The sequence below is a fragment of the Serinus canaria genome, chromosome 14 (genome assembly GCF_022539315.1).
Source record: "Serinus canaria isolate serCan28SL12 chromosome 14, serCan2020, whole genome shotgun sequence".
In the NCBI taxonomy this organism is placed as follows: domain Eukaryota; kingdom Metazoa; phylum Chordata; class Aves; order Passeriformes; family Fringillidae; genus Serinus; species Serinus canaria.
This window is the reverse complement of record NC_066328.1, coordinates 10,686,479-10,696,435: the sequence shown is the minus strand read 5'-3', so window position 1 is coordinate 10,696,435 and position 9,957 is coordinate 10,686,479. Positions and strand designations below refer to the sequence as shown.

Genomic DNA, 9,957 nt, shown 5'->3' with positions numbered 1-9,957 from the left:
TCGCCAGGGACGCGCGGGGCGTTTGCGACGGAGGGAGCGCGCTTTACGGCAGTGCCCGGCAGTGCGCGGGGACAGCGCGGGGAGAGGGACAGAGAGAGGGACAGGGACAGAGAGACGGACAGGGACAGAGAGAGGGACAGGGACAGAGAGACGGACAGGGACAGAGAGACGGACAGGGATAGGGACAGGGACACGGTGACAGAGACAGGAACAAGGACACGAGGACAGGGACAGCGCGGAGAGCGGGACAGGGACACGGGGTGAGGGACAGGGACACAGGGACAGGCATAGGGACACGGGGACACGCAGACAGGGACAGGGATAGAGACAGGAATTGGAACAGGAATAGGGAGCGGGACAAGGACACGGACAGGGACAGAGAGGGGGACAAGATTAGAGTGGGGTGGAGGGACAGAGACGGTGACAGCGGGGGGGAAACAAACAGAACGTGGGACAGGTACAGAGCAGGGTGACAGGGCTAGAAGAGGGGACAGGGACAGAGCGGGGGACAGGTACAGAGCAGGGGACAGGGCTAGAACAGGGGACAGGGACAGGGCAGGGTTAGGGCGCTGCGGGCGCGCCCCGGGCCCTGGGGCAGGCAGGCGGGTCCGGGGCCCGGACCGGTCCCGGCAGGAAGGAGCCGCCGCTGGGTCCCGGGGGAACGAGCGGTGCCAGCCTGGGACAGCCCGCCGGTGGTGCCAGGGCTGAGGGGAGCAGGAAGGCGACAGCGCCGGGACATGTGCCCGGCCACCTTCACATGTGCCACCTCCCCCGCTGTTCCTGCTCCGGAGGATCAAACAGCACGGGCAGGAAGTTGTCAGTTTCTGCAACAGCGTTGTATGCTTTTTTGCGTTTATTTGTATTAGCTAATGTGTATGTACATTGTGTTTATGTTGTGCTTATGGGTACTTTACACAACCTCACGTTTTGTGTTCTCCCCTGGTGACTGCCAGGAACAGACACCAAACCAAAAAGATTCTCAGGGTCCTTTTCCTTTCCTTTTCCTCCTTTTCCTGAGTGATCACACCGAATCCAAAGTGCAATAAACCACAGAACTACTTCAAATTATTTTAAAATAGCCCTGTGTTTACCAGCAGAGTTTATTTCCTTCTTGTGCTTCTCCTAGCTTGTGAACTTTTGGAGTACCGTTTCACCCTTTATTTCTAAGGGAACCACGGATGTGAATTTCCTGACAACAGAAGGAGCACAAGCATGCACTGGATTATTCCGACAGCTCGTGCTGGCCCATGGCTGAATGCCAGCTGGGACCACACTCCTCACGGCCTGGCACAGAGGTGCTGCTGCTGCCTGTGATGGCTTTGCTCTAAAAACCCCCGGGCAGAGCTGGTCAGCTGCCCTTCCTAGCCCTTCTCAGCCCTTCCTAGCCTTTCTCAGCCCTTCCCAGCCCTACCCGAGCTGTGAGTACTCAGCAAGGCTGGCACCTCCCGTGCCACAGACAGCGCTGTGGCCGCTGCGTAGTTTTAAGAAAATGCAGATGCCAAATTTTGGCAATTGCAGTGCCAAAGTATATGCCAAATTGGTGTCGTTTCAAGAAAATGCAAATGCGCCTGCCTTGGCTCGGCAGCCTGTCCTGCACGGCCAGCTCATCACCCGTGATGGTCAGGACACCTTCCATGGCCAGCTTGTCCTCTGTGCCCCAGCCGGGCCATGTGTCACAGCCAAGCTGCTGTCCTTCATGGCCATGTCCATCCTTCACCGTGCGGCCGCTTCACGCATCCAGACTGTCCTTCGTGGCCAGGCCTGCTCTGAACGGCCGGGCCACTGTCCGTTGTGGCCAGGCTGGTCACCCTTCGCCAGCCAGTCCTCGGGCTGGCCGTGCGGAGCAGCCGGGCCAGGTCGAGCCGTACCCTGCGGGTCCGTGCGGGGCAGAGCGGGTCCGTGCGGTTCGGTTCGAAGCGGCTGGGTCGGTGCCTCCCGGAGCGGTGGGGTCGGTGCCGCCCGGTTCGGAGCGGAGAGCTCCGTGCCGCCTCTCGGCGGAGGCGGCGGAGGAGGCCGCGCCCGCCGGGGAGTGACGGCGGCGGCACTTCCTGCGGGCGAGCGGCGGAGGAGCCGGAGCCTTTGTGCGGGAGCGAGAGGAGGGTCCCCGCGGCGCCCCGCGGCCCCGGGCGGGCGGGCAGCAGCGGAGGCGGCGGCGGCTGCAGTGCGGATACCGGCAGGGGAGCCGCTTCCCCCGCCTCCAGCGCCGGCGAGGACAGAGGAGGCGCCGCCGCTCAGCCGGCTCCGGCCACCAGGTATTTACCGGCCCCTCCGCTCCCCGGGCCCGGCCGGGCGCGGAGCCGTGCGGCGGGACAGGGGACGGAGACACGGACAGGGACATGGACAGGGATAGGGACAGCGGCGGCAGATCCGCCCGGCCGGGCCCGGGGGATGCGCTGCCGCGGTGCCGCCCGGCCGGGCCCGGGGCACTTCCCCGGCGCTCGGAGCTTCCCGGGGCCTGCCCCGCACGGTCCCGCACAGCCCCGGCCGCCCCCCGCACTGCCCCGCACAGCTCCGGCCGCCCGCCGCACCCACAGACCCGGGGGTAAACCTGCCCTGGCGTTCTGGGCTCGTAACGGAGCGGTCAAAACCCCGCTGGGGTAAATAAAGAGGGTTTGGGGCTGTTCTCCCCCCATGTCATCAAAGTTCCCTTCGGGGAACTCACTTCCCTTCGGGGGGCTTCCCCGGGGCAGCCAAGGGTCGCTGGCTGGGAGAGATGCTAAAATTGCCCGAAAATCCCTGTAGCAAGAAGCCGGGCTTCTAGTGACAGGAGCGAGTCCCCACGGGGAGAGCAAAGCAAGGCTTCACACCGACATTTAATAGTGTCTTTGAAACTCCTTGCCTCGTAGGTTAATTTCACCGGTTTGTCGGTTTTTTCAAAGATTGATCACAATCTAAGAGTTTAAATCCTCTTTGTGTACTTGACGGGATGTTGATACAAAGATGACACAGTTCAGCGTTTCCGTGTACCACCCCAGAACATGAAAACATTCAAATTGAATAGGTCCTCAATAGGCAACAGGCCATATTAAATGTCTTTGCTCTTCAGATCTCTCTGACAAAGGATTTGGGATCTGTGTCTCATCTCTTTCTTGCACCATTTTCTTACCTAGGTTGTGTTTTCTGTTTACAAGCCTGAAGATGGCTGCTGCTGCTTCCTGCAATGTGGAAGAAGATGAGAGCCTGAAGGGATGTGAACTCTATGTTCAGAAACACAACATCCAACAGATTCTAAAAGAATGCATTGTAAACCTCTGTATAGCAAAGCCAGACCGACCCATGAAGTTCCTCAGAGAACACTTTGAAAAATTAGAAAAGGTCAGTGATTTTCAGGTGACATTTTCCATTTATAAAATGCAAATGATTGTTTAAAGATTTCAAATGTTTTGGTACTCTTTTTTTTTTCTTTTTTAAATGACCACACAACTGTGAAAATGTAAACTGTTAAGAGAAAAAAGCCCCAACCCTTCATTTGTGGATGTCTACTACAACATTAGCTATAGTTTAGAAATTTTTGTGCATAACACCAAGATTATAATATCTCATCAAATTGCATTTGTTAAAAATGACCCATATTTATTGTGAGGCATGGTACCCTGAACTTTCATCTCTTGGAAGAGCCTGCCTGTGGGTACAAAAGATGTTTATTCCAGTGTCAGGTGGTAGGGTTTTCCCTTCCCCTAAAACTGACCAAAATCAGGGAACCAGCAAGTTCTCAAAATCCTTGAGCAGTTTGCAATTTAACTTCACTGCTCTCTCCTGTCTGCAGAGCCTGTCCCAGGATCCTCTGACAGGGGATGCATTGAGAGACCTCACTTACTGTGACTGCCTTCAAAAGCAGTGTAGAGAGGGGGAAACATTTCAGAGCATTCCCAAACAAATTCCCTCTAAAGCCTAGGGGTGTCTTTGCAGGAAGAGCACGTTGTGTGAGCAAGTGTTGTTGTAGGCTTGAGAGATAAGGTTCAGCAGTTTCTTCCTTCTGGAGTGGATAATACATAAGGCTGATATATCACCAGTGATGTAAAACATTTAATCTCACTCTCTGCTTTTCAGATTCATTTTTCTATAGGTGAGTATATGCCAGATTTGTGTAGTTTTAAAAAAATGCCAGCATTGCATTTTGGTGGCAGCCTGGGACATCAGAGAGGGGTAGAAAGTACAAGGTGGTTTATAATTGTATTTGGTTATTGTGAAAGAGAAACAGTCTCTTTATTCTGTATATTCTAAACTTCTGACAGCCAAGACCCATTTTGAGAGAATCAAAATTGTTGAATTTCATTACTGTGTTGTGAATTATTATCCATCATAACATGTGGAATTTTGGGCTTCTTGAAAAGAAGGATAAACACCATTCTTGAAAAAACCCCATTAAAATATGCTGTGGTATTGTGGAATATGCTCCATTGCTGGAGGAATTTCTTGAGGAGCTGTACTGGGGGAGTTTGTCTTTGCTGATGTTAACGCAGCACACACACCTGAGACAGGAGGGCAGCTCCCACCCTTGAGAAATGACATCTTCTTTCATGTGATCTCCCATTATTTCCCAAAGAGCAGCAGATCCCAGAATTCTGTAGGACATCAATCAGGATGCCAGCACAGGAGCTGATGGATATCACTTGTCTCAAAATGGAAGTTGATTTAGAAACATCAAGGCATCAACTGCAGGGAATATTGTGCTTGCTGTGGGAGGACACAATCTTGGCACTGCCTCTCTAGAGCAGCCTGGGGGCCGAGCCTGCTGAGCCTGGAGGTTTTAGGCTCCTTCTGGAGGTTTCCAGCACTGCAATTCTTGTTCCTACAGCAGTTTGTCTCCCCTGTTGCCCAAACATCTCAGAGGACTTCCTTGGGATAAATTGCACTGTGAAGGATTTTCTGCTGTAGAATAATATTTGACTCAGTTGGTTGCTTGAGAACAGTTGGAAGGAAGACTTCTAAAAATAGATAAATCTTTCAATAAGTTTTATCCTGTTTTTATACACTTGTCATAACATATACAGGCAGTCTGAAGAATCCTAATGGAATTGTGAATTTAGCAATTGTTCATTAGATTTTTGTAAATGTGCAATACTGACGTGGCACATTCACTATTAGCTCCTTTAGTTTGGTCCTGAGGAGGGAGAGGAGTGAAAATCTTTGGGTTTAATAATGATTTTCTAAACAAAGTCATGCATTTTTCCACCTAAGTGTGGTATTGTGAGGTTATTTTCCAAGCTCAATAAGATAAACAACACATTCCAGTGAAGAGAGCAGTAGAAGAACAGTTTATCTGTCAGAAACACGTGTGGGAAGTTTAGAGATGAAGTGTAGGATATTTTTCAAGTGGTTAAAAAATGAGCTTGTGGAAAAAAAATAGAGCTTGCTCCACATCCCTGTACTGGAGCTACCACAGAAGCGAATTAAAAAAAGAAGAGTGTGTTTAATTTTGCTAATTCTTTACTCCATCTCATAAAATCAACTCATAAAAGCAAGATTTATTATGATATGCAAGATCAGAGTGGATCACAAATGTTTCTCATCTTCTGATGATATCAGAGTTGGGTGCATTGCCTTCAGCCTGCTGCTAACTGAGAGGGGCCAGGGACTAAGCCCTGACCCCAGCACACCCGGTGGCCCCAGGTGTCCCTCTGAGGTGTCACACACCAGGAGCAGCTCTGCTCTGGCAGGAGTTGGTGTGACAGCTGAGAGCAGAGCCAGCAGTGAGGCAATGCTCAGGGCATGTGGGCTGTGCTGGGCTCAGCTCTGGGCCACTCTTTATTCACAGCATGGACATGGCCTGAGAGGGCTGTAAAGGCAGAACATGAATAAATAATTCTGAATAAAGTACTGCAGACTGAGGTTTGATGTTTGATTCTGAAGGAGTGCCAATGTTGCATAGAACACTCCCCCCAAAGCTTTTCTAACTGCAGCTTATTTGAATCAAGTGCAATGTCAAAAACCATTACTCTGCAAATAATTGTGGGAAAACTTTAATGCACATTTTTCTGTTCGTTTAATACTGGCAGGACCTGCTTAAGTTGCCAGTAATTGCTGGGAATCAGCCTATGTTTCTGCACTCTGAAATTTTCAAGTCACTTTTATATGCTGTGACCTATGGACTTCAAGATGACATCTAGTCTGATCACATTAACAGTTACTTTGTAAAAATCTGTAGCATGCCCGTGAGCACAGAAAACAGTTGAAAACAGTTTAGGTACTTTAGATTTTAAAACCTGTGATATTTCCTTTGAACAATTTATTTTACATTTCCCTCTCACTGCGTAGATCTTGGTGGATGGAGTGAGGAAAGTCTTTCCCTTAGGGATTGTAATTGTTTTTTTTTGGAGTGAGGGGATAGATGTTAGCTAAGAAACTGTGGCATTAATTTAACAGCTGTAATTCAGTCCTGTTTACTTGAGGACTAAAGAAGGCATAGCAGAAAAAAACAGGGAACCCATATTTTATCTCTGGTTCTTACTTTATGTGAAAAAGTCGATTACTGAGAAATTACAGGCAATGCTGTGTATTTTTAGCCATACTGAGACTGCAAAAATTTCAGTGTCAGGCTGTTTAGTGCCATGATTATATGATCAAAGGTGGAGTTGTCTTGCCAGGCTAAGCTCAGCTGTTCTGCAGCAAAGAATTAGAATAAAGAATAGAACTAATGAAGAAAATGGCCCCAAAGAAGAGGAAGCAGCAGGAAACTGCAGGATGTGTTTAAAATGGCTTTGCTGAAGCCATTTTAATGTGGGGTGTTTTAGGGCAGGGCTGTGCTGGCTGAGCTGGGCTTTGCTGGTACCTTCTGGAGCTGAGCTCTCTCCAGGCCCCTTCTGTCGCCTTCAGCACATGCGGAAAACAGTTTTACTTTAATAAGTCACGGCCAGCCGCTCGGCAGTGCAGTTTGGGATGCAGTTTGGGTGATGCCGCATCCTCACGGTGCCGTCGGAAAGGGAATTTTGGGAAAATCCAAATTCGGAGCTCGAACCCCGCGGGCCAACAGCGCTGCCCGCGCGGCGCCCCCTGGCGGCGCCGGGGGAACTGCACCCGGGCGTGCCGGGACCCGGCCCTGGAGAGAAACCCAATCAAATTTATTTCTGTCAGCAAAATACTCTTTATTTACCTTCCACGGGGAGTTTCATAACCAAAGGCACTCGAGCAACAAAGTTTGAGCGCCGGGCTCTTCTTCTCCGACAGTACTCCCTCCCATTATTTGTATTTTATCACAAAAAAAGAGTCCTTCCATCAGTAATTTCCACCAGAACCTGTCTAAACCAATTCAATTCATTCTTAACAGTCAAGGTTGTTATTATGCAAAGTATAATTCACTGCTTTCAGATAAGCTGGAGGGAGGTGACGAATTTGAAGCAAAATCATACAGAGAAAAAACTTGAGAAAAAAATGCATTAACTAAGCAGTTTCATAAAGCCTAATAATGATATTGTTCAAAGCGTGCCAAGCAGTTGGGTGGTATCTCCGTGGTGGTCAGAAATGTTGGTAAAACATGCAGGAACATACCTGAGGTGCTGAGAGAAGCACAGCAGTAGGAGCAGCCGGTGCCCTGGCTGTGTGAGTGAGCAGGCTTGGGCAGCCTCTGTCCTGCCTCTCCCTGAGATCAGCACTGGGAAGAGCTGGATGAAAAGCAGCTCAGGTGGGACCTCTGTGATTGCCAGAGCCAGCCCCAGGCAGTGTTGTGAGAGGTGACAGTTTTCTTGGAAGAGGTAAAGGAAAACAAGGTGAATTTGTAAAGCCCTGCCCAGGCAAACTTTCCTACATGCAGGGAAGGTGGAGGATGAAGGGAATAAGAGCAGAAAGAGGAAAAAAAGCTTTTTCCTAAGAAATAAAATTAGTTACAAGCAAACCCATGCTCCCATGAGCTTGAGTGGGACATATTAGAGCTGAGCTCCCTGCTTACTTTGTGTGTCCACAAGTGTGAGTGGCTTTCCCAGTCTCAAAGCCAAAACCTGACAAAGCCAGAGTGCAGTGATGGAACATGGAGGGAGCTCTGCCTGGAAGATGTCTTTGTTCCACATCTCAAGCTGCCCTGTTTTACATTCATCAGGTTACTTAATCCACTTTCATGTGGGCTTGTCTCCTCTTACACAAGCTATGCATGCATACATTGTTATTTGGCTGGATTTTAAGAATCAGAAGTGTTGGCTATGATCCTCTTTGATTATATAAGCTTTAAAGTATCAAAAATAGGGTCTGTGTTTTGTAACATCACCTCTCATTTTGCTGTGAGGCAAAGAAAGTAGGGAAGAGGTGGTGATGGGTTGAGATGCTGAAGACACTGGTGGGGGGAAGACAAGGAGTGTGAACAAGTTGCAGGAGGTAAAACAATGGCAGTGAAGGGTCTGAGGAAGGTCAGCCATGCAGCTGGAGTGTCATCAGAGTAGGTGGATTTTTGGCAGGAGATTTTTGCATAGATTGGAAATTGGGAATGAGCAGAGATGCAGAGAGACCTTGGAGGATGCAAAAATAGTAATCAAATGGGAGGATAACTATGGAGGGGGTAAATACCTTGGTAGGATAGTAGGGAGTGCATAAAAGATATTTCTTAGAATTGCTGCAGAAGAAAAGGTAGCATGGAGCAGGGGGAAGGCAGTGGAACAATCATTGGGATTGTGTGAATAACAGGGCTGAATTGATCACAAAGATTGTCAGTCCTGGCAAAGATAAGACTGGAAAGAACATTAAGATCTCCCAGATTTTTCCTGCTTTTAGTGATGGCATCAGTGAGTCCCATGCTTCCAGCAAAATGAAGTGCTTTGCCTTTGGCCTTTATTGGTTGCTGTAAATCATCAGTCCCAAGGAGTGGTGAGGGGTGTTAGAAACCTTCCTGGATTGAGAGCATCTCCTCTGGGTCAGTTCCAGTGCAAAGAGAGATTAGTCACCTGTGCATGAACCTTCCTGCACATTTTTTTGTGAATAATCCAGATCTGTCAGGCAGAAAAGTTCATGAATGTGCTTGAGGGGAAAAAAAAGCCCCACTTAGAGTGTACTTGGTGGTGGTTTTGAATGCAATGTATACATTGTAGGAAGGGGAGCAGAGGTGCTGAGCTTTGATATCAAATGTCTGAGTTGCTTTTGAGGGTGTTTTTGGGATGTTGTTGTAAGGCTGCACAGTGATTTGGAGCCCCCTTAGGTGCTTTCCTTCCTTCAGCTCACCTGAGTTTTCAGGTAGTGACAAAGCCTGAAAGGAGACACTGGGAGAAAAAAGTGAATTCCTGTTTAGAAATGCTCCAGCTGATAGAGAAGAAAGCTTCTGGGTCAGGAAGTGTGTGTGCTCTTGAGCAGTGGTCTGAAAGCAAAGGTAAACCTAAAAACTGTCCCAGCATTGGGGCTGCTTCACTTGCAGTGCTTAAACTCATTAAAAGTTCATGGGAGAATTATCTGGGAGAGATGCTGAGGACAATATGCTAAATTCCTGTGGTTGTAGCTAAAAGTGGACATTCAAAAGATAAATTGATTGCTGCAATTGTATTTATTGGTTCTTCAAATTAGAGGATGATCAAAGGCAGTTCCACTGTCTTGCTGTTGTGCCTTCCATGTGTTTTCTCATTTGGAGGTGGACACAATTGGGCAGGATGATTATGAATTATCAGTGCCATCCAAAGAGAGAGACAGAGAGAGATATCACTTGTTGTCATGACAACAAAAGATGATGAGGTGTTTACAGAAGCCGAGTTCTGCACAAGGATTCACATCAAGCTGCATCTGAAGATTGGTGTTTGAAGAACTCCTCTTGAGACAGTCCTTGGCTCCTTCCAAACACTGCCTGCATTTGTGCAGCTTTACCCCAGGATATGTGGAAGACATCTCTCTGAAAGCTCAGCCCAGGACACAGCAAAGCTTTTATTTGCAAAAGGCACGCTGTAGTTCAGGAATGGGGATCCTTCCCAGCCTGCAGCTATGGAAAACCAGCCAGTCCACTGCCTGCTGTTTGTAGAAAAGGAGTTTGTAGTGAAGAGACTTCCTTTTAAA

The 9,957-nt window shown here is 48.8% G+C and overlaps 1 protein-coding gene across 2 annotated transcripts in view; it reads left to right on the top strand.

Annotated features, from left to right (window-relative positions):
• The first annotated feature begins 2,055 nt into the window (after positions 1-2,055).
• PRKAR1B (protein kinase cAMP-dependent type I regulatory subunit beta) overlaps positions 2,056-9,957 on the top strand; it is a 91,765-nt gene continuing 83,863 nt past the window's right edge. The window contains exons 1-2 of one of the 2 annotated variants that reach the window (XM_050980141.1): positions 2,056-2,252; positions 3,111-3,315. In XM_050980141.1, coding sequence (XP_050836098.1) covers positions 3,139-3,315 — 177 coding nt within the window. In that variant the 5' untranslated portion in view covers positions 2,056-2,252; positions 3,111-3,138. The remainder of the gene's footprint in view (positions 2,253-3,110; positions 3,316-9,957) is intronic. The other variant, XM_050980140.1, reaches the window with a different exon arrangement.